The sequence below is a fragment of the Paralichthys olivaceus genome, chromosome 20 (genome assembly GCF_024713975.1).
Source record: "Paralichthys olivaceus isolate ysfri-2021 chromosome 20, ASM2471397v2, whole genome shotgun sequence".
Lineage (NCBI taxonomy): Eukaryota > Metazoa > Chordata > Actinopteri > Pleuronectiformes > Paralichthyidae > Paralichthys > Paralichthys olivaceus.
Genome location: NC_091112.1, coordinates 7677905 through 7703802, shown reverse-complemented (window position 1 = coordinate 7703802; position 25898 = coordinate 7677905). Strand labels below are relative to the sequence as shown.

The 25898-nt window shown below is 40.8% G+C and overlaps 1 protein-coding gene across 1 annotated transcript in view; it reads right to left on the bottom strand.

The window, feature by feature from the left end:
* csmd3b (CUB and Sushi multiple domains 3b) overlaps window positions 1–25898 on the bottom strand; it is a 300140-nt gene that overhangs the window by 187645 nt on the left and 86597 nt on the right. Inside the window, exon 3 of the mRNA XM_069516453.1 lies at window positions 16412–16524. Coding sequence (XP_069372554.1) covers window positions 16412–16524 — 113 coding nt within the window. The remainder of the gene's footprint in view (window positions 1–16411; window positions 16525–25898) is intronic.

The following is a 25898-nucleotide window of genomic DNA, read 5'->3' as shown; positions in this document are numbered from 1 at the left end:
GGTACAGTATTCAAGTAAATGTATTTGGATTCTTGTTTTACTGCTGGTTGGGCTAAAACCGATCTGACTTATTCCCTGTCAACTTTTTATGATACTTGTCGGCTCAAATATAAATCTTCTCGTGTACCACTCTGCATGCAGAATCATTTGATCAATAATACTAATAAGCACAAACTTTAATGCAGCAGAGTGCCTGGTGCGGTCCTTCTCTAAAGTGCAGCTCAGGAGGTATAAACTTTAACACGATGGAAACACTCAACGAGTGGCAGCGTTTAATGAGACAAGTGGCGAGGATATCCATCTATGAGCGTTATTTGAAAAGATGCACTTCCCAGCCTCGCAGTTTCCCCGTATGTAATTGAATGAGCAGATAATGACATTAGCCTGACTGCTCACAAAGAAACACGAGGAAGTCAGTTAGAAGCCCTTTACCTCCACTCCGCCGGTGTGTACACACTCGTGCCTGTGTGTGCCAGCGTGTTATAAGTGTGTATAAACTGGCAGGTTTTTGTGAGTTCGTGTGTGTGGCTCCTTGATGCAGTGATCGATGTTTCTCTGAGGGCTGGTTCAATAAACCATTAGATTCTCCCCTAAATACATCCTGCCGACAGAACTTCATTAGACCCAAACACATACATACAAAGGGAAAAAACACAAAAACCACATACACAACCGCTCCTTACTAATTGTTCTGTCTCAGCTCCCTTCATAGGCCTCCTGTCATACTCCACCCGTCCACCAGATGTCTCTAGACTTTTTACCTTTCTCTCTTTCCTTACCTTTAATGAAATGATATCTTGTGTGATCTTTGTCATTTGGTCACGCTCGTTCTCCTCTATACTGAGGGCGGGGCTCAGCTCCTTCACACACACAAACACACACACACACACACACACACACACACACACAGCAGGTCCTAATGGATTAATATACTAAATTAACTTCATTGGACCAGCCTGCTTGTGTGTCTGTGTGTGTGTACGCTTGGGTCCTCGCAGCTCTGTGTTCACAGGGCTGCAGCCGTCAGGATTGAATAAGATCATGGTTTCGCTTGTTTACTCCGACCTGTTTTTGGGTTGATTCTACAGCAGGACACTAAATGCTGTCGTTTGATCCGACCTGAAAGGGCCGACTCCATCTTCCTGAAGTCCAGAGCAAATCGGCCCCATCAGACTTGATCAAACAAAATAGCAAAGTGCAGGGTTCAGTGTTTACAGACATGTTTTTCCTTTGCTGATAAATTGGTCTGTAGGAAATAGTGATGTTCAGTGAGTACAGAGGGGAATTTCTGTCAATTACAAGATTCATCCTGACAGGACAGCTGGTTACTTGAGGTCGGACAAAATATTAACAAAACAATACATTGTCATCCCGATTAATGAGACATATCGATATGCTGGCACCATATAGATATTTAGTTATACTTAAATATAGTTTTGACATTTGCCAGTTTATTAATATTTACACTGAAATAATGGCATATGTGGAAATGGACAAGTTACAGCACATTTTGTATCCTTCTCCAGTTGGACAGATTGTTACATGATCGTCTTGAAATATATCAATTGTCTCAGAATCACTGTATTGTGATATTATCGTATCGTGAGTTATCCTCCGACTCCCACACCAACTGTTCTTATTGTCTTTGTGCCCAGCACTGCGGTCATTAACGTCACTACAGTTTAAGAAACAGCTGACTGAGCTGATTTTCAACACCTAACCATTAAGGATTACACCTGCAGTGATGCAGCTAATACGTGTTTTCTTGTTTATATTATTAAAAGACAGTAAAGCATTGAGCTCTGACATATCATTAAGGCTTTATATTAACAGGCTGCACTGATTTAAGTCTGAGTCCTGATCTTCTTCTCTCTCTCTCTCTCTCTCTCTCTCTCTGTCTAGCTGACCCTTCTCTTCTCAGCCTCACACATCCATCTTGCCCTCCCAGCCACTTTCCCCCTCTTATCTCTCCTCACAGCCACCCCTCTCCTCACTATTAATTAAAAGTGTGTGCGTGTGTGTGTGTGTGTGTGTGTGTGTGTGTTTGTGTGCGGCTGCTTGTTTTCACGTTTGTGTGTTCACATCAGGCCTCAGTATTAATTAAAGGTGTGAATGCTAATTGGTCAGATCAATAACGGGACGTTGGGCCTCAGGGGCCATCAGCCAATAGGAAATCGTTACATGTCTGACATCACTGTCACTCTGCCCTGCACTGTGACACATGCACACACACACACACTTGCACACACTGATTTGCACAAACACTCACACTACTGACAGGTTCACCCCGGAAGGTTGTGAGAGTGAGAGAGTTTAGAAGCAAGAGGTTTGAAAAACCCAGCTGGTGCAATAGATAAAAACTTACTGTATGTCCTCAAAACTAAATCAATATCCATTAAGGAGAGAACAAGAAAGACAGAAAGAGGGAGTGAAAGAGAGGGCACTCAGAAAAGAATCAAATGCCATAGTTACAGTACTGAGTAAATGAGTGTCCTATCAGAGGGCCTTTCTGTGCTGATCAATACCAGAGTATTCTTCCTACTTTAAAGCTCCTCTTTTGTTTCTCAATCTAACTTTGCTTTAACTAGCAGCTCTTTTGGTGTGATATTAAATCAGAGAAGAAAAGAGAAGAGAGGAGAAGAGAAGAGAGGAGAAGAGAGGAGAAGAGGTGTTTGATAAAGAGTTTGCAGACAGTCAGCTCAGTTTGCAGTTTGAAACCCACCCACTGAGGCTGCACCTCCATGCCACAACAAACCTCCAGTGCCACTCATGCACCAGTATAAATTGCTTCAGAATGAAACTGTGGTCAACAAATAACCCCCGAACTTCCACCCAACTATTTCCTCACATTTCTATCTCTGTGTGTTTCAAAGGAGGCAAAAACACAGGAAATAACTACATTTGAAGTTACATATATAAGTTCTGCACTTGTGTGAAGGACATGATACCAGTAAAGAGCTGTTTTCTTCCTTATGATCTATTGGACAATCCCTCTATCAAATGTGGTATTGATTCATAATCTCCAGAAGATAATGCATTAATTGATTATTGGCACGTTGCCCCATTAGTGCAACTATCAGGTCAATATGTCAGCAACAGAAATGCACTTCCAATATCCTGAGACATTTTCATGCTCCCCCTGAGGGTGAACCAATTCCATTTTGCTCACTTTTGAATCTTAATGACCTCAAGGCCTAAACATTAGATGCAATGTTAATATTTTTCATATCTGAAGTTTAGTATTACACATTTATTGAACTCTTCTGATAACAGGAGTCACAAGTTTGGCAGTTTTACTGACAGACTGACCATTTACTTCTCTTTGAATAAACATATAAGTGGTCAGCAATGGAGGACTATGTGCAGTTAATGCTGTTAAGTAATGTATGAAACACTAAACAGTAACCCAGCTCCAGATTATAGCCTGCAGAGACACCCCATGTCACTTATAGCAGCACAGTCAAGGCTGAGCCCAGACACACACACAAACACAACTTTGACGGATGAACTGATGAAAACCATATCCACAGACAGATAGATGGACTGACAGGCAGGCGGACTGACAGACAGGGAGGGAGGTGCGGGAAACAGGTAGCAGGCACATGGTTAAACACGCTGGAATATAAGTAGACAATCTGACAAGGAGTTGGTGGAGCTGACTGGTGTAAATAGTGGCTGGGAAAAATGAGTGGGACTCGAGACAGGTGTGTGAGTGGGTGGGGACGCTCTGCTCAGAGGAGACGGACGAGCAGGTGGATCTGACAGTCAGGTGACTGGGATGGGGAGGACTGAGGACATCTGGCGGGTGGAGAGAGAGTGGCAGGGGGCCAAAATAAACAGGACTGAGATGGGAATAGTATCGGCGGGGTAGGGGGGCCCAGAGGACGGAACAAAAGAGCCCAGAGACAAGTTGTGACAATGTGTGTGTGTGTGTGTGTCCCCAATGACTGACAACTTCAGAGATACTCTTGTGTAGACTGTGTATTTTGAATAACAGTGCACAGAGTGAGTGTGTGTGTGTGTGTGTGAAAAAGCTAAAGAGAGAGAAGGAGATCACTCTGTGCTGATAACATCTGTGTGTGTTTGTCCTGGGATGTGCACGTGTGTGTGGATGTGTGTGTGTGAGTGTGTGTGTGTGCGTGTGTGTGCGTGCTTGCACAGTTGAGGTAAGCTAGTGAGCTAGCTTTGTGGGTGTGATTGCCTGCATGTGTGTTATATCTAGTAGCTGTGGCTACTGTAGCGTGACTTATTAAATTTAACATCAAGAGACCCCCTGTAAAGCTGACTGACAGATACCAACACACACACACACACACACACACACACATACAAACACACACTTACAGCTGCACAGCTCACCATCAATGTAAAACTATCCAACCAACACAGAGACAGTAGAGCATCCTCCATACAAAGGCAGTGACTATAAAGATGGAGTGTTTTTATTCTACAACATCTCGTAGGTAAATAGGTCATTGCCACATCAACAGGCACCACAACAAAAGCAACAGGCTTGTTTTCTCACCAATGCCAGTCTCGATTATGAGCGCTGAGTAAAATCAACACTCATGACCTTAAATTAGCTGGTTGCTCTTTGTTCGCTATAAGAGGATAAAGACCAACAAACAAACAAAAATTGGGCCTTTAAACCCAATTGTGTTAGAGTGATACCAAAATATTCAGTGTGGTGGAAGCCTTTATGCTGAAGTACACCCCACAACATAAGCAGCAGGGTTCTGTCCTGTTCTTTCAACTTGTTTCCATCTTGATCCTTTTAATTGCGTCTTCTTTCATCTCTGTCCTCGCCCTCATCTCCTCACCTGTCTTTTTGTGCAGCACAGTCTGACGTCAATTAGTGTTTCCTCTGCGCAATTTATTTCACATGATGCCATTGTGTTTGTGTGTGGCGTCTGTGTATTTGTGCGTATTTCTGGGGTGCGTGGTCATTGAGGAATCAGTTTGTAAAGAAGCTTTTTACACGCAGGACAAAACTTGAATAATTGCAACTGTCTGTTATGACGGGACAAGCGAAAAACTCAGTCTTGTGTTTGCAGCAAGGTGAAGGAGTTATTTTAGTGAGATTTATGTTGTTTTTGTGCTACAGAGAGCTAACTGCACGTGATCCAAATCTGGCAATAAGATAATACTATCCCCTAAGAATTATGTAAGGCTGTTGTTCATGCCTGGATAGGTGAAAACATTGGGCTCGGGTCAAACAATAAGACTTCAGCTCTACAACAATAAAATCCTTTCATCACTAAACCTGTGGAAAGCATTAAGCAGTGCAGCATGTGCTATGGTGTCGCACTTGTACCAGAGCAGAACTTTTTTTTAAAATTCTATCAAAAACATAGTAACTGCAAAATAGATAATAAGATAATAATTCAACTGACACAATAGAAAAGAACAAATTGTACTGACTAGAATTCCATCTTAAAGAAGCGTCATGTTTGGAATAAGGTCTAATGTTGAATACAGAATGTGAGTCTTCACATTATGAGGAAGTGTGCGAGTAGAGCTTTTAAAAAGTCAGAGAAGTGGAAAAAGTTCTATTAGGAAGATACAGCAACCCTGTTTTGTTAAGGATAAGGTTGGTAGCCTGGTTATTGTAGCTTACGTTAACATATTCACTATGAAGAAACTTTTCTAAGCCTCTGAGTCCCAGCTGCATCAAACGTGCACACATTTTAAAAGGGAAAAACTCAAAATCCAATGAATCAGTTGTTCTCGAAACAAAGCACGTAGAGCTTTGTTTCCATACTTTCCGCTGTTTCACTGCAGTTTGCCATCCTCGGAGACAGCAGTTAAGATATTAAAAGCAACAGGGAAGTGAGGAAACTAAATCAGCACAGGGGCTCGAGAATACAGCACTGATAGTCATTTTAACAATTAATTAGAAAATTAAATATAGAGAGAAACACCCCGTGGAATGCCCTTAAATAATAAAATCTGCTGATGAGACGCAGCCTATTCTGTCGATGTTTCTTATCACATTTTATAGGATGGAGATACATTTGGTGAGAATCCTCTCGGAGTTGCTGACAGTGTTGAGGGATACATTTGTCTAAATGCTGCCTCCGAGTGCTGTTTGATGCACAGCGTCAGAAACTGCCGCGTCAGCATGACCCTGCTCATTTTCTGGTTATGCTAATCAAGTGACATTCCTTCCTGCTTGGCAGGAGGAGCTGATTGGATGGGCTGAGGTGGTGACCCTGAAGGGAGGCCGTTTGATTGGTTGGCTGATATAAAGCTGAATAATGGACTGACATTGCCCAGAAGGCTGTATTATTACCAACACACTCCCACACACACAAACTCTCTCACACACACACTTCTGCAGCAGATGAACACACTCCTACACACTGATAAAAACTATGGACCAGATATCCTGTATTTTAGTCAGGTGGCCAGTGTACGTCTGACAGACCTGAATATGGAATCAATATATCACTTGATGTGAATTCTATCCTGCCTTGGCACAGGGTTTGGAAACTGTTCTCTAGATTTACATCATAAATGTATTTACATCATTAAAATATGAGGTCACTACACTTTACACTTTACTGTAATTACATTATCCAGACATTAAAAGACTGATGGCTACTTTTTGGACAATCTTCAGTGTTAGACACCTTTCCCTTCCAGGCTATAAAACATTTAGCAGCTTCCAAATATAAATCTGTCACTGAATTAGTGCATTTTATCCATGAATTTGTCATTTTGCTGGACTTTATATATGTGAGGCGCCTACAGTATCTAAGACACTTAGACATTTGGCAGCCTATCGTCCATACATCAGACCGCTGCATTCAGAAGACGCTGACGTCATTGCAGGCCTGAAACTGAGGGATTTGGCCGCTAATTTGTACCGGAACAGTGTGAAATGATATAGGATCCAGGATCAGATCTTCCCAGGCTCCTTTTCAGATTCCTTATTTTTCATCTAAGAAAAATAAGACCCCAGCCCCAGAAAATGCACCCAACTTGCTCTCATAAACAGTCCGCATAACAGGTAGACACAGAGAGAATAAAATAAATAAATAACCAAATATGTTCTCTTTTCATGGCGTCATTACAAAGCAGAACCATTAAACAAAAAATCAATACGAGTACAGAATAAAATATTTAAGATAGTGCCCTTCCACCGCTCGTATGATGAGATACATTTCTGTGTCACGGCCCCGTCACAATAATTTTTCTAGATAATCTGCAGCTTATTTCAGTCTCCAGTGACTTACAGATGTTTGAATAATACAGATAAGAAAAACTTTTGTGACATTTAGGTTTTCTCAGGAGATAAAGACTCAAAAAAACACATATTTCCTTTTGAAAATTCTGTGTGAAACAATCTGCTCTTCTCATCTGCTGTCACTGTGTGTGTGTGTCTGTGTGTGTGGTTGATTGTGTAGACTGACGCTCTTTCATTGACATTTTAGCAGAGGAGCCTTCCCACCACAGCATCGACCAGTACTGGATTGTTGGGGCCGATGCCATTGCAGATTTTAGGGAGTAGAAAAAAAATATGGTTCTATCACCATAAGAAGCAGGTGTCTGCATGTGGGACTATATGTTAGATATATCAAAAAGAGAAAACTAGATTGTGATGACAAAAAATTCCTGAAACAACCCAAGCTTCTTCTTCTGCACTGTGTTCTGTACAAAAAGGTTTTGTATTGTTGTACATTGGACATCATATGTGCTCATACTGCTCCCAGTGCAGACGTGCTCTTTCATTTCTCATTATGCTGTATGTTCCTCTTCCATCTTTCTCCTTTTCTCTCAGCTCAAATCTCAGATACTTCACACTTGCCTGTTATATACACATGGGAACAAGTTGGACACATGCATATACATTATACACAGACACAGGCACGTACACACACATGCCCACTCACCACTCTCCAGGATTGTGCAACCACTCGTCTCCAGGGACGGCACCGACATATTCCTTCTCATTTTGAATGTATGAACTGAGCCACAGTTGTATGTGTGCAGGCACACACGCATATGATTCTGTGTACTAGGTGCATTGTGGGTGCTAAATATGTGTACTGAGCTCTGTGCAAAAAGAGGCACGGAGAAATACATCAAGTTACAGAGAATAAAGCAGGTAGTTGTGCTACAACTTGGGTGTTACTAGAGTCTGTATTTCATCACTGCAGTTGAATTCTTAGAAATTGAAGCATAAAAGCAAAATCATTCTTTCAACTTTCTTTACATTGCAAAGTAAAGTACATTCATTTTTCTCTGATAGAAACTGACCATCAACACATTAAATAACTGAAAGAAAGATAGAATGACCAAAGACTGAAAAAGAAATGAGATAGAAGAGTGTATATTGTCAGTCACCTCAGGTCTCTTTGATAAAGATCAGATCAAAGCTGCAGCCAGTACACACACACACACACACACACACACACACACAGACACACACACACACACACACACACACACACACACACACACACACACACACACATAGGCAGAGAGAGAGAGAGAGGGAGATCTCCATGACTTCAGGGGACATTGCATTGACTTGGATTAATTTCCTGGAAAATTACTCTGACCTTTCACCTTAACACTCTTCAAATGTAATGACATATATTATCATACTCAGTGTCTCCATAAGGACAACACGTCCCCAATAGATTTAGGTCCCCACAACATCAGGAATACAGAGACAAATACACACACACACACACACACAATTTTCACAATCTAAGCACATGATCTAAAGCTCATGACACGAATGCATTTAAGTTGTCCAAATCCACAAGTTAAATGGCTGAAGGTTGCTGAGACAGGTGCATGGTTCAGAAGGGTTGTCCTCAGCCTATTATTACATCTTTGGTGTGGTTTCGGCTCAACATTCAAAAAACCAATCAGATTGGCACCTTTCAAAAGCCAGGTGAGATTGCTTTTATAATGTCAGGTAAGCCAGGATATACAGTGCGGTTACAAGCGCTGAACATCTGTCTATGTATGCACATATTACTCTCTTGATAATATATTATATATATATATATATATATATATATATATATATATAACTGTTAAGTTTCCATGGAACTTTGGTCATCAGCTGCACCGTCATTCAAAGTTCATTTTCACAGTGTTTACTCAATGAAGCCATTTTCAGTGTCTCTGCAGTTTCTGCATGCAGCAGTCTGATCACTCTCAATGTCTGTGTGTTCTCAGCCGTGACTTCAAAAGAGTCAGCCTAAAATATCACTGGTGCAAGAGATGAAAAATTTAGGAAACCTTTCTTCATGAAAGATGCTGATGTTCACTGAATTCTAATGTGGAAAACAATCACGCCTCCATTGTATCGAAAACCTCACATCTTTTTGATGCATTTGCACCAGAGTCGTTGGTGACCACATTCTCGGGGGGCAGGGGAGCAATAACCTCAGAGGCAAAACAATAAACACAGCGTCTGCCCACTAATAGAGTTTTCCTACAGTTGCAGAAAAAAGCTTAACTCTGAATAATTAATAACTAGAAAATAAGAAAATATAACAAGTGTACGTCTCATTTACATCAATCAAATGTATCATTATCACATTCAATGACAAAGTGTTAAAAACAATAGTGTGTGTGTTTACTGAGGTTTTCAACTGAGTGAGGTTTGTGTTTTTGTTTACTCTCGAGTGACTTTTCCAAAGCAGAGAACAAACAGCTTCTCTCTGTTTTGCAACTTTGAGGAAAAAGTTTGTCCAAAGTGAGCGTTGGCCTTTTTAAAACTTCGGATTTCAGACTGAATTTATTTTTGATAAAATGCAGCACACTATTTAGAGATTCAATAGTGTCTCTGAAATAATAGCTTAACGTTTCATTTTAACAGTAGGTTTGGAAAAACACAATAATCCATCAGAGTCTGCAGATCTGTCATAAGATCCCTTTAAAACACTGCATCATTTAAAAAATGTACAAGGCAAACTTTGCGCATGATTAGAAGTCTTAAGTGTAAACAGACAATAATATTAAAAGGACTGATAATGCGACTTGGTCAGCGAAAGAAGGGAAATGTTAAAAAGCTAGAGCCAGTCATCGTTAATCCACTGTTACAATAAACATGATCGTGTAATCAACGGTAACTCCTTTATCTGAATTTACAGATAAACATCATGTGACCTCTGAGTGAAGATTTCCACCAGCTCCTTCCTGGATCCCTTATATCAAGATGGTGGTGCAGCAGTTTCATGAAACGAGTACATGACCAGAAGGTCACTGGTTTGGCTGTGGACAGTGAGTCACATCCTCAGTGATGTTTTCAAGAACTGATGAATAAATGCCCAGATGGAAAAGAGACCATGGATGTGAGTGTCATCTGGACAGGGAGAGCTCCCACAGCTTTTAACCTGCTGACAGAATTTTCTGTTCATTTGAGGAATACACATTTACCAATTCACATCCGATGCATTTCCTTTTTTTTTTAACTGCCTCCTTCTACGTTTTATTGCTCTTTGTTTATGCCTCCTCTTGAGGCACTATGTAAACTCTCTCTGGTAGGAGTAAATGAAGGTTACAGAAGTGTATTACTATCATATCCTCAGAGAAGAGAAAGTGGAAGAAAACAGAAGTGGTGAAGAGGAGGAGGGGATGGGAGGAGTGAAGGGAAATCTCTGCTGACTTGTTAAGCACATGGCAGAATGTTCTAGGATAAGGAACATGATCTCTGGTCCATGTTCTGAAAAACATCATTTCATAAGGGAGCCATGTGTACAGGCACAGGCATGCATAGAAAACACAGTTACATACATGCATATGGTAACTGTGTTTCCTATGCATGCTTGTGGCTCTGGACACATGGACGTGTCTAAATGTATATTGTATGAATGTGGGTAGTGTGCGTTTATGTTTGAGGTTAACTCAATTTGATGTTATTCCATATTGTGTGTATGAGGTTTGTGTTTTTATTCCCACATACTTAGAAGAAGGCGTCGCTCTCAGATTGCATTTGAATCAAGTTAGACATTTATAACACGGTTTATCTAGAGCACTGAACAACCTACAGGGTTCAAACAAATCTTCTCTCAGGCCAAGAATGTATTGGCCTAAATGAAAAGGAAAAAAAAAACCTACTACACAGAATACAGTTGCAATACTGGACTCAACTCAACATTTATTATAAAGTTCTTGCCCATGTCAGTCAAACCAATGAAATGTGCATTGATGTCTTCATAAAGTAAATAACCAGTGGTATAGCAGAGGGTAGAATAGAGCTGAGTTTAGATGTAGCAATCCCACGGAGCTAAAGAAGATGTGGAAAGTGAAGGCCACAGAGGTGCCAGGGGTAATTAAAGCCCAAACTGTAAGAGTGGATCCAAGAACATCCGAGATCTATGTCCAGAAGAGCACAGTCCTAGGAACCCACTGGGCATGTGGGGATATTTTATATACATATACAGACTTTCAAAAATAGAGTTAAAAAAGCCGAACTGAGAGGCGATGGACGAGGTCTCGGGGTTGAAAAAGACAAGAGCATGGAAGGAGTCTGAAGAAACGAAAACAACAATTCTTCAATGACCGCAATGCTGCGAAAGAGCAGTGTCTGCGCACGTGTGTTTAAGCTCCGCCATAATCTTTGATTCCGTCTCATCAGCACAATATCAAACTGCCTCCGACATCATGCTAAATAATACATCACTCCCTTTCTCTCTCAGTTTCACACACACACACACACACACACACACACACACACACACACACACACACACACACACACACACACACACACACACTGTATGGCATGTGCTGACTTATGAATTAGTTATGTCCTGACAGTCTTCAGAGGGAGAGGAAGAAATTGTCAAGGAGACCAACAATCACATCAAAGTGTATCCCACAACCAGACAGACAGGTTGAAAGGGAGGGAACACAACACTGTACCTTTGCCCTGACAACTACGCTGCAAAACTCCTCCCTATAGCCTCATCAATACATGTACTCTTTCCATGGATTTTCTGTTTTGTACTAGATATAATGCATACTGTACCTCCACACCACTCTTTTTTTGTCTTAGCTCCCACAGTATGTTAATCCATCTATTCATTCATATCCATTCATCCATTTTTCATAATGTGCAGCAGCAGCAGCAGCAGCAGAATAAGCAAGGCAGTCCAGACCTTCCTCTAGCCCTCCACAAGTTTAAGCTCCTGGCTCCCGAGGCAACAGTTCCCAGGTACTCCCAGGCCAGATGGGATCTAAAAAGCACCCGGGCATCTCCTGGAAACGCCCCAGGGTCTCTTCATAGTTTGACATGCCTGGAAAACCTCCACAGCAACATGTCTTGGAGGCTGACTCATCTTATGTCTAATCCATCTCAGCTCTGTTCATTGTGATGGACTACCAGTCTCACTCCGAGGACCCTCCAAATTCCTTAGACTTTTTCCTACGAAAGAACCCATTAAAACTGTAAATGGACTGAAGGTTGGCCACAATGTCACTGGTGCGAGCTCGAACATTTGAATTTAATAATAATAACCATCATTTTAATCTCGTTATTATTGTTAAGACTTTTATGTTCATCTTTTAACCCCAAAAAATGTTCTTCAGTTAAATCTAATTTAAAAACGGTGTTGGCATAAGTTATCACCTGCTTACCCAAATGATCAGTCCTAGAGGTCAGATCATGGAATATGCATTTGTAATGTGTGTGAGCAGAAGTATGCACGCACTCTCACACTCTCACACACACACACACACACACACACACACACACACACACACACACACACACACACACACACACATCATTTTGTATTTTTAGTTGCCAAATTTTTGGGCTCAGTAATTATTCCAAAAACAAGAGTCATTTTACACAACACATATCACTTCCCACAACAATGATGATGAAAGGTATTTTTCACTCATTCCTCCTTAAAAACATGTCTTGTTTACAATGCTAAGACTAATACCTGCGTAAATCTGAAACCTGAAATCGCTCCAACAGCAGATTAGACATAAGGATTACATGGAATACGGAAGACTTGCCAAAAATTGTCCGAGCCTGGGTGGATCATTCCTTCTGAGAAAATCTCCTCCCTGCTGTATAAATTTACATCCAAGCTTCGTGTTGCAGGGCCCGACAGTGTAAAATGTATTTTGGGGCAATGACAATTACACGGCCACTGCACTGAGAGAAAAAAAAAAGTGGACTGAAAAGGTCAAGTGATCCACTCATCAGGAAATTATTCATGAAAAAAACACTTTAATTGAAATTGTCATTGCACCCCAAAGATCTTTAGTTAATTTATAACCTCAGGAGCACGTTTGTGTTGCACAGCCTGTGTAGACGCAGAGATGCTACATATAGATCGACCAACACTTCATCTGCATAATGTTGCATATTTTGGTGATGCCCAGTGTGATTGGTCTCCGTGCCTCCCTGACTCCCTCCCTCAAACACACACAGAGAAAGTCAAACAGCCGAATGTATCAGCAGCAGGGGCTCTTCAGATAAGTCCCCTGGAAGCTCTGAGCTATCTCTCTCTCTCTCTCTCTGTCTCTGTCTCACACACACACATGCACAGAATGAACATGGGCCAAGTTGCAAGCAGAGACTTGTGCCAGTGAATAAATCTGGGACAACTGCTTGGACATACAAGTAGCACAAGCAGGCACAAGCACACCCTGACACAGCGTTTGTGCCGAGTTCAACCGAGGCACTGTGCAATCAATGATACTGTCATTATTCCGCGCACCACACACACATCAACACGGTGAAAACCTGCCAACCGGCCAACTTACATACAAACGAGGAAAAAGGCATGAATGGAAGCAGAGGAGGACACAAAGAAGGAGTTTAGCCGTGTATCACTTTCAGCAGCAATCAGAGGTCAGAAACACCATGTCAGTGTGTGTGTGTGTGTGTGTGTGTGTGTGTGTGTGTGTGTGTGTGTGTGTGTGTGTGTGTGTGTGGGTGTTTGCCATAGGGTATATTTGAGGACAAGCTCCAGATGTGTAAATTGCTAAAGGAGTGATATTTGGATCAGTGGTTAAGGTTAGCATAAGGGGTCAGAATTACAGTTAGCCAAGTAGAGGTTATGTTCAGGGTAAGTTTACAGGAAGTCCCAGAAGGTGACCTATGGCAACATGACAAACATAAACAACATCTGTTTTAATCTACATAAAATATCACACCAGCTTTACTCCTTTCTAACTAAGCACTTCACAGAAAACATGTCAACCAAAAATAGTCACATTAACAATTGTGATGGCTTTGTTCTGTCCCACGTCCTCAGAACAGTGGTGTCCATAATAATATACCATGACCCTGACAATGAAGCAGCTAAAGGAATTCAACCATCATTCATTTCATTATTCACACCTCTGCCTTTGCAACTGCAACATGGAAAAGATTCTTACAATTAATAACCTCTGGCACTTCCTGAGGCACTCACCACCAAATACCCATCCAATATCTATTGTTGTCTTTGCCGGTGTCTGGAATAATCTGTAGGTTTTCACAATCTACACCGGTTCTGTTAGGCAGCTTCTACCTTTCTTTTCTTCAGTCTATTTTGTGCCAAGTTTGTCTTTCGCACCGTCAATGTCGATGCTGTTTCATCTCCAACCAATTTAGGTCATTCATTCATCGATTCCACAAGCTGCTGCGGTATTTAAGCCTCGTTCATCTCTCCAGTCTTCACCCGATCATTTCGTTTACTCCTGTGGTACAACACTATGGACAAGCTCTTTGTTTTCTGTGTTCTGATTTCCTGTGTTTTTCTCTAAAACTATTTGAAACTAATAATCTGTTTTTCACCTGTCCACCAGGTCACCACTCTAGTCTTCCTTACCTATCCCTCCTCACCACCTCCTGAACCTCCCCAGCCAATAAGCTGCAGCTCTCCATGCCTGTGTCCTACTTTTTCGGCCCAAATTTTAACAAAACTTAACAACTTGAGGAATAAAAGCCTGAATACAGATACAATCTCTTTAAAGAGAATGCTCCCCACTGTGGGCCTGAATGACTGAATTTAATTCAGAATACTGCTTTAAATATGCATGCCTGATTAAAATGTCCTTTCCTTTATTATAGTTTCTCGAAAGACCCATCGCATGTAGTACACTGGTTACAGTACATTCAGTATTAAGCCACAGTCAATATTCATTATATCTCAGCATGCATGTAGCACAGTACTACATTTCATCCACCATCTGTGTAATTCTGCAACTACAACCGAGTACTGGCATGTATGATTTAGCCATGATCTTATGTTTAATATGCCTCATCTGCTGCCTAGTAAATGAATGTGTTGCTGTCAGATGACATATAGGATCATGTTTGTACTTTGGGGGTCAGACTGCACTGTCAGCTTGTCCGCTGTTGACATCTAAAAGATCTGTTCGATGAAAAGTAAGACACTAGATAAATATTTGTTGTGTCGGTTTGCTCAGTGTCGTGTGTGCTCAGGTAGACGATCTGCTCCTGCTCTGTTTATTACTCCAGAACTAACAGCCTCACTGCGGACATCAAAGTTATCCTAATCTAAATCTAATCTGAAATCTCTATGCGCACAGGACATGGTGCTGGTACGTAGTGAGTTCTAATTTTAACCATCACTTCAGCCATCCATATCTCTTCTTTTCATCTGTGGAAAACGGTGTCATGCTGTTTACTCAGGCCCTAAAGGAAGACGTTGAACAGGGATGCTTCGGCTCCCACTGGAATGGACCACGTTCCCTCTGGAACAAACTTCTACAGTTGTCTTTGTTAAAAAAAGCTTAAAAAACTAATATAACCAGAATATCGTATTTTTGTCCAAACATTTACCAATGGCTGTGTGTTTATAATGTTTGTTTGTTTGGCAGGTCTCATTTCTAGTTCTTAAACTTTCGTCTAATTTCATCATCTTTATATGAACAAAACAATCTGCCTAAGTGAGGCACTGTGACATAAAAATCAACACAACAAATCTTTGCTTCTGTCCCAAAACATGCACAATATAGAGCCCCTGGTAAACGCTCTTGTTTTGTGCCCTACCCAGTTTGACGGCCTCCATTTTTGAAAGGGGATGAATTGAGCCATGTTGCCTTGGAGATCACCTTGAATACTTTTAAAATCTGAATGTCCAAATTAAGGACGCAGATTGAATAGAAACCGGGTACATCTGCAATACAACAACAGTAGCCTCATGCTATGAGGGTTCATTGTGTGGTTTTTAATACATCATCTTGCAAATTTCAAGACAGGTTGTGGTCAAGGAAAGCTGCGTTTTAGTCGTCTGAATGCCCTTTTTTCTAGCGTGTCTCGTGCCCACAGCCCCGTGTGACCTTTGGCATTTTACCTGACATTTAGTAAGCAGTCACTCAGACTCTCTACATTGTTCGCTTTCTCCTGAGCTGTAGAGGTCGGCACTGAGGCGCGGCCCCTTCGTACAAATACACAGAGACACTTTCTGACCTTCGTAGTTGAGTTTGAAGCCATGTGCAGAGACAGCGAAGTCGCTGGTCAACCTCAACGAGAAGACGTTCCCCGTGCTCGTGACCGGGGGAGGAACCTGGAAGCCTGTTAGCCTGCGGAAACACAAAGAGGAACGAGTTGACATTATCAACAAATTACCAGTCGCATTAAACGTTCAGGAAAACAAAGCCCCTGAACCCACCCCCATTGTTAACTACATAAAAGAGCCGTTCAGCCTGTGAAGATACAGAAACAAATTAGCATGTTGATGCGCAGACACATTCATCAACAGGGGACAAATAATAACAAGCATCTTGTGCTTTAAAGATATTATTTATCGTAACCTCTTTATTGCTGGTCAAGAAGTTCAAACTGCTCACAACCGTAATCTCTCTCCTATTCTAAATTTAGCGTGAACTAAAAGGTAATTTTAATAACTTTTAAAGCTCATCACAGTCTGGCCCCAAATTAATCACAGAGCTACTAACTCCCTATGCCCCAAGCAGTAATCTTAGCTCCTTCAACACTGTTAGTGGTTCCTAAGTCAAGGCTGGTAGCTGAGGGCTTTTGCCATCAAGACACAGGAGCTATTGATTTTCTTGCTTGAGGAGATTAAACTGGATTTAGCAGATGTTTGTTTTTAATATTTTGTTTCCTTGTTTAGTTCTCTGTTGTAATCCCATGTAAATTGTAAAGCACTATGCAACCTTGTTTAGATAAGACTTTTAAAAGAAAGTTTTATTATTATTTTGCTGACATGACGTTTGACATGCAAGTAGAAATTTTTGTGTGTGTGTGTGTGTGACTTCCAGTATTTTCTCATACTATTGTACATTGACAATTTCTTAACAATCCTTTTCTCATGCTTGCTCTTAAACCAGTATCCCTACCTGGGCAAAAGTCTGTGAAGCAGCGCACACACATTATTTGAAAATTTAAAGAGCGGCTGCATTAAGACCCTGTATTCGAAGGGGGCTTTTAAATAAAACAAGCAACAACATCAAAGTGTATCTACAAAAAAAGGTGAGCCACGGTCAGCCGAGCAGCAATACTGAAATGGATCTGCGTGCAGATAGGTAAACAATAGAACAGGAGTTAAGCAGTGCGGTGAGGAGGCTTGTTCTGCTTACGCACAGCAGCTCAGGTGTGGCGTCAGCTCTTAGATTTCCTGAATCAAATAAGGAAGAGGAGTGGGGGAGCGGTGGAGGGCCAGTTTTTTTCTTTTTTTTTTAGGAATGGAAAAGAGCCAAACCTTCGACACATCTTATCTTCTCCTGCAGCTACCACTCTTCCTTTTTTATTTCACCTCCCTCCTTCCTTCCCTCCCTTCCTCTTTCATCTTTCCTCCACTTCTTCCTCCTCTGTCAATCCTCGTACTGTGTCATCCTTTCCTGCAGCATTAAGCCTTCTAGCTCCCTCTTTTCTTCCTCTCTACTTCCACCACCACCATCACACACTTCTTCGACGTCAGTGGGATTTATCCAGTCAGATCTCCCTTCTTCCTCTCTTCATCTCTCCATCACCCTCTGTACCTGGCATACATATCACCTGTTTTTACCTTCCCTATGACCCTTTCTTTTGTCTGGCATCCTTTCCTATTCACCTTTGTCCCTTAATTTCTCTTAATTTTCTCCATCTTTGATCATTGTCCTTTCTTTATTCTACTGTTCCCTCCTACCTTCACTTTCATCATTCGCCTTACCCTCCACCCGCCTCCTTCATCTGGCATCCGTCTACCTTTCTATCCTTCCCTCTCCCTCCTAGTCAGTCACACGTTTCAACATGTGTAAAAATCAACTCTATTGTAACTTTCATTATTACAGGACTTATTTATCTTTGTAACCAATGTAAGAGCGGCTCCTGATCTACCCGTCGTCGCTCATCTGAACTGTGTGTACCTCTCTGCTAAGTGTTTTCGTCTTGGCTTTTCATTGTGCATCCCACCTCATCCTTCATAATACAAAAGGACACTTGAGGGATGTCTGTTGCTCAAATTCAGCATTCTCCTTGCAACATTTGTACTTGTGACATTTTAAAGGTAATTTCTTGCTGCCTCATGTTATTTTAACATAAATGGTGTCTGTCTGCAGCCTCAACCTTTTCATGAGCCCTAAGAATTGAGGTTTTACCACACGTCGGCAGTTATGATAAAGTGCGTTGAAAATTATTTCTTGGTCCTTGCGCTCATCTCTCCTCTCATTTCTATCTGTCCACGCATATTAATTTATTGAGCTGTCTCTCTGCAGCTACTTGAATAACCCGACTCTCTCAGCTCTCTCTCAGCTCTCCATTTCTTCTCCAAACCCTTCTTTCTTCTCCTTCTCCTTCTTCTTACCTTGCTTTTATTTTGCAGCGTGAACCTGGTTTATCACCTCTCCTCTCATCTTTTCATCTCTCCATCCTCCAATCAATCAAAATAATCAAAACCATCTCCCATCCCTCCTATTTTTCTTCTGTTGTCAACTTGAGTTTGTTCCTGCTCTACTTGTTCTGTCTATTCACCTTCCTATTTATCCAAACTGTGATTTACCTCATCCACCCGTGCTTTAATCTTCACTGTAAATGTTCCTTCCATCAGTCTAACTTTCCTCTTTCTCCTACAGTTGGCTCGTCTTCATATCTCGAGTCTTGTTTCCCATCTGATCTACTCCTTTTTCTTTGTTCTGTCTCATCTTGTCCAATACTGCTCAAAGCTTAAATGGTGGCCACTTTCCTAAAAGCCCCAAACCATCTCTTTAATCTCTCACTCTGTCCCTAATCTATATCTTATCTGTATTTCTGCCAGTGCTGCCTTCCTATATTTGGTCATTGGCTCTTCTCATCTCCACTGCTTTAATCTTTGTCTCTCCTCCTTCTTTCTCTCCGTATCCGTTAACTATTTGAGTTTCTTTGAGTTATTTTACTGACCTTCCTGACATCATTTTTTCCTCCCTTTTCTTATCTTTTCATATAATATTTCCTATGTTGAGGCCAATAACATTCAGCATGCCAGCATAATAAGTGTGTAATGGAGCAAAGTGTGTCACTATGCTTAGCCTTAATGGGAAATGAAGTATGAAGCAGGTTTTGAGTTGTGCTGATGTAAACTATGAAGCATTGTAACACATTGCTATGCATTACCAAAGTATGCACAGCAATCTGGCTGTCCTGGATTCCGGCAGCCAGGATTTGTGATGTCACAAAACCAATGCTGTCCACTTGAGGGAGGGGCTCAGTAGCTGGAAAAGGCTCCTCCCCTGCAGTTGAGCTGTCAAAGAGGTTCAGTTGTACCAAACACTCAAAACACTATCAGCAGAGGCACCACTGTTTCAAAGGTTTAAAAGTGGCATCAACTCTCAAGCATATATACATGGATACCAGTGTGACCGACTGTGACACATCATGATTTGGGGTATTATACGTGGGCATCTGTAAAATAGCCTTTGTAAAAGACACAAATCAAATTGTATGTATTTTGCATTTCCTGCATATATGCAAATCAGGGCCCACCCTACTCTTACACTTCAATCTGGTTGCCGTCTGTAGTTTAATTATAAATGTAGCTAACAGCTACCCATCAACTGACACACACACAATCACGTTGTCGACGTGAATGGATGGATTACCAGAATTCTACGGCGACTTCCTCGTCCCCATGGGCATTAACTCATGCCGCTCCCTCGCCCACACAGGCCGCTGCTCTCTCACTCACACACATCATTCAGCGGTGACTATATAACAGCGTGCTGCAGCTCCTGTAGGACTGTATGTCTCTTGCAGAAATTGCTTCTTGTTACTTTATTGTGACAGGGAGGGAAAATGGCTAATTACAGTGTAATTTCTGTGTCACTTTTGCAGCCATTACAAAAAAAGCAGTGACTAAATTCAGTTCCATTGCCAGCTAATAACCAATTCCACTTTTTTACAGTATTCATCTAATGTCTTTTTTAGAAGTTTTATCCCCATGCTTGTACTTCTGCCTCTGCAAATAATTTGCTTCCCCTTTTTCTTGGCTGTATGTTCTGTCAATGTGTGTGTGCAGCTCCGCATATCGCTGTAACACTGCAGCTCAACACGATGAGTTGTTCCAACACGTATTCACCAGTGAAACCAATGAAAATGAAAGATCCTATTGAAGCAGCGTTTGCATTCATGGCTCTGTAAGGAGCTTTTTGATCAAAACACCAGCTAGCATAACAAAAAGCAAATATCACGTTATGTAAATAAGCCTTGAACCATTCACTTTCTCTCCCATTTCCTTTCCACAATCTTATTTGTGATGCTTCACTCTCGCCGAAACAAACTTTCAACACATATGCACGCACACAAACACACAGACACACAAACACACACGTACACAAAGCAATCTTTATTTCCTGTGCAACAATTTATCTTGGGATTTATGTGTTTTGAGATTTATGAGGTAAAACCAAAAATATTTTACTAAAAGTGAAAGACAGATGGAACAGAGGGTGTCTGACGTTCGAGTTATATTCCTGTGGGAGTGTGTGTGTTTGGATGTGTACTGTATCTGTATGCATGTGTGTGAGAGAGTAAAATCACATTAGCAAGGTAATGACAAAATATCAGCAGAATACTTTTTCTGTTGCCTTAAACACACACACACACACACACACACACACACACACACACACACACACACAGACACACACACACACACACACAGACACAGATAAAGCCACACCATTCTCTTTATTTTATCCCAAAAAACAGCCATGCAGTCTGGCTAATGCGATTGTCAGACCCTCTCTCTCTCTCTCCTTCTCGTTTCCTCCTTTACTTGTATCTGATCGTCTCTTTATTGCCAACGGGGGAAAAACAAATGATTTTTCAGTATTATTTCTGCCATTACAGAAGGAAAGACAGGGTTTATGATCCAAACTGTAAAAATGAAATATTAGAAATCGGAAGGCACAGAATGAGACGGTGCAATGGTGCCGCGTTCAGAAATCATTTTTCAGCCCAAATAATATATGATGTGAAAGGTCTCATTCAATCACATCCGTGATTCATCTAAAGATATGCCTCCACATATGCTTGGGATCCGCTGTAGACCCAAAACTAATCAGTTTATGAGGATGACATAACTGTTTTTAATGTTACCACATTGTCTCATCTTTAATATATATATATATGACTTATATCTGCTTTTCACTTGTGTGATTCATAATATATATATCATATAAGTAAACTATATATATATAGTTTAGCTGGTTTGGCAGGCTTGATTCTTTTGTTTAAACTAACTTTGAACAAAAAAATAAACATTTGCCTGATGGCAAACAAACCATTCAACCACAGCTCAAAAACAGATTTTTCCTTTAGGCCTTGAATAAACATAACATAGTATTTAAAAAATCTAAGTTTGAATTGTTCAGCAATAAATGTGGTGAGTCCACTTTAAACTGCAGGAGGCTGCTGTAACACATGTTCTGCTGCAACAGAGGAAATAACCTCATCACAGGTGAAAATGAGTTCTTATCGTCTCCTGATGTCTTTCCTGCAGAAATCAAATGAGGACAAAACCTGTCAAAGAGCCAATAATTACGTCTGCCACAGATTATGAGCTCAAGAAGACTGAAGTGTGACAAATGTTAACTGTCAGAGAAAATAATTATACAAGAGGGAACCAAGTGAGAGGAATCGACTTATTGCTACAGGAACTCAGTGATCTGAAGAGCGGCCACAGTGAGATGTCTGCAGACGTCCAACCCCACAAAGATCCTGGGAAGCAGCCAAACGCTGTTGCATTGTCAGATGGTTGTGGGAGGATGAGAACATTATGGTTCAAATCCACTTACTATAAGTCTTGTTTTACCAATGTTGTATTGTATGGCACACAGAGTAATCACTCACAAAAGTGTGATGGATTTAGGGACATAGCTGTCCAAGATATAACAAGGGAGTCCTAAAAGGACTTTGGCTGACTTCATCATTGGACAATTTGTCTTTTCGCTTCTCTTCTTGCCAATGTCTGAGTAAAAAATTACAATCCACTTTGTTTCAATAGTCTGAGAAACAGGCTGGGGGAGCGGGGAGTGGGATATGAGGGAAAGAAAGAGAACAACAGCTGTGGATGCTGGTCCATCGTTATATTGTGTTAAATAGTTTGAGACTTAAATGAAATGGATTTAATAAAACAGAACAAAGGCTCAAATCTTGCTGTTTCCAATTCAAAAGCTCAATTTAAGGTACTTTATATTTAACATTGCATTTATTCAAGATCAGATTTAATATTATTAATTATCCCTGCTGTATAAGACTGTGTCCCTAACCCCCCACCACCCCTTGAACAATGTTACGGACCTCTGCTTGAGGAAATTGCAGCTAACTGGACCTCTTTAAATTTAAATTAAATACTCCGGCCCTATTCCAAACTAGGCTGTTGGATTTCACCTTTAATTACCACTTGTATATTAGATCTAATCAATTTCTCTTTATTAACAAGCTATGTACCCCAGGATTTTAATGTTGATGTAATTAAACCTCTGCATTAAAAAAATCACTATTTACCCAATGACCTACCTACTGTATATCAAACCTCTTTACTGTTTCTAAACTCCTGAAAAAGCTTTTCAATATCAATTATTTCAGTTGTTGCATGTTGCAAAGACGTTAATTTAAATGCATCATAGTGCTTTTAAAGGTCACTAACAATCCTCTCATGCCTCAGACAATGGACTTGTCTCTACCCTCAATCTTAATGCTGCATTTAATACCATCAATAACAAGATTCAATTATAGAGACCGGAACATGTTATTGGGATTTAAGGGACCACACTTGTACTTATCTACACGTCTACTTCTAATCACTAGGACTTATCTGAAAGATTCCAGTGTCTTCATGATAACAGTGTCTCGTTGTTTCACACAAAAGTGAGTCAAAGCCTTCAACCCATTCTCATTGCTTTGCAGATGACACCCAGCAGTTTTTATCTATGAGCCCCCGATGAAACTCATCCAGTCAAACTTCAGGAATACTTTACAGACATAAAAGCCATGATTACCGGTTATGTTTTACTTTTAAATTCAGACCAAACTGAATTGTGCTGAACATTTTAGAAAAAACTTTCTTACAATGTATGGTTACTTTGAATGGCATTAGCTGTTATTATGACGATAATTATTATCATTGCTATTATTAATTAGTGATGTTAATATTTACAACCATGTTACACCTAGGAGTAATGTTATCATTGTTGTCATTACACTAATCAGTCTGGCAGAGATTGAATACAGCAGTTACACCACTCTTCCTGGTCTCTCTGGTCTCTCTCCCCTGGTTATGCTCTCTCCCCCATTTGTCTCCTTCGATTCCACCCAAACAGTAGAGGCAGTTGGCCACTGAGTCAGCTCCTGCTGGATGTTTCATCCCATTAAAAGGGAGGATTTGTTTCCCTCTCAACTGTCGCCAAGTGCCTGCTCGTTGTGGGAACTGTTGGGTTTCTCTGCAACAGTGCAGGGTCCTGACCTTTCTCTGTAAAGTGCCTTGAGATACTGTATGTTGGGATTTGGCGCCACAGCTGAATGAAATCGAACTGAATTCAACTGAGTCTTACCAGACTGCCATGAAAAGACTGACACGTTCAGAATTGTAATCACGTCTTTCGCAGACGAGGCCATTGCTTTTGCCTCTAGGATAATATAACATAAAGTATAAAGAACCTCATTTATGTATCACTTGAATATTCATCGTCCAGCAAAGTTGATGTAAGGCTATAGAACTTGATAAATAGAATATGAAATTGGATGACATTCTGCATACAAAGGGTAATAGCAGTTAGTTAAAAGTTGTTTATTTCCCCTCAGCTAGTGTCAGTATATGAAGCTACCAGTCCCTACCCATTAAAGCAGCAGAAAGTCCACTGGGTGCACGTCTCTGTGAGTTAGAAATTGTGTACACATGTGGTTATGTGTGTGTGTGTGTATACGTCACCTTGTTTGTGTGTATTTTATTGAATTGATATCGGCCCAGCAGTCTGACACCCCACAAAACAAAATGCTCTGAACCTCCTCTTCCTCCAGTCCCTCCATCTATCTTCTTTTTCTTTCGCTTCCCTCGCTCTCTTCTTCTCTGACTCTTTCCATTGGGAGACTGGGAACTGTGTCATTTTCATGGCCATTAACTCTTTTTCTACCCCTCTCTTTTTCCCATGAGGCAGTTTGCCTTCCATGTGTACACCAATAAAACTCCTCTAATGAGTGCATGTCCCCACATTTCTTTCTCAGCTCATCTCCCCTCTCGGTACACACATTGTTCAGACTGAAATATAATATCCCATTGTCTTGAATATAAAAAGTGACTTTCACTTAAAATTGATATTGGGTTTGATTCCCTTCTCTCCTGCCGTTGGTTCATATTTGTTTTTTTAATTTATCCAAAATGAAGACAGAACAGTAAAGAAAGGCTATGATGATTAAGTCTCTAAATGACTTCTTAAAACTTAATTTCTTTCAAAAATCCAGTCCTCCTCTTCACGGTCCAGTGTGTTGGATTAAGGACAGTGGTGGGGAACCACTACACACTTCACACCGATTCAATAACGGTAATTTATTACAGAATGAAATCTGCCATATTTGATCCATCTTCCAAAAAAAGCTAAATTTGTTCAATCAAAGCCCCCAGACAATCCAATATTGTTATTTAGTCGTCTGAACGCTGTATTTACTTCATTTCTAAAACATCACTTTCTCTTATTTCAGTGTTGTTTCATCATGTAGTATCTTGTTAATATTCATGTGATCATGTGAAGACTTACACACACTTACACAGACACAGGGGCAGAGACACACATGCAGAATCAATCAAGTTAATTTTGTCAGACTTGGTGGGGATGGCATGGGGGTGTTAGTGAGTTGGGGGGGCTTCAAGTTGTGCATGTATCTGTCTTACGTTTCATCTGAAGAACAACTTTTGACTTGTACAGATTGAATGAGGATGGTTGTCTGACAGTGTTTCATCTTGATTTCATGTTTGCCTGTGTTGCTGTGCAACATCAGTTTTATGAATTTGAAGACACAACATGTGTGATAGATGCAAGTGTTTATTCAAAGGGGAGGTTGAGATAGTAACTATAATTTACATTGCTTTATTAAAAATAAACTTTAGCAGAATGAAGGTAGCTTCAAAAAATATAAAGTGAAAAATTCTGTTATCTCTCTGCTCCTTCTTTTCTTCCCCTTCCCTGTTTTACACTTCAGGTCCAGTAGATTTATTTCCTATACTTGTGTCCAAAGTTCAGGGTCTGTAGTGAGTGATTGATTAACAACACTCGCCTGAGTGACACACACACACACACACACACATTTCATTTGTCAGGTTACTGTACATGTGGTCAATAGTCACTGGTGTGTCTTATAAATCAGTCATTCTCTGCCCACCCAGTCTGTTTCAGTGTGCTGGTGTAATTGAATGTGTACGTGTGTGTGTGTGTGTGTGTGTGCGCGTGTAGTGTTGGGTCCTTGACCATGGTGGCATGCTATCCAT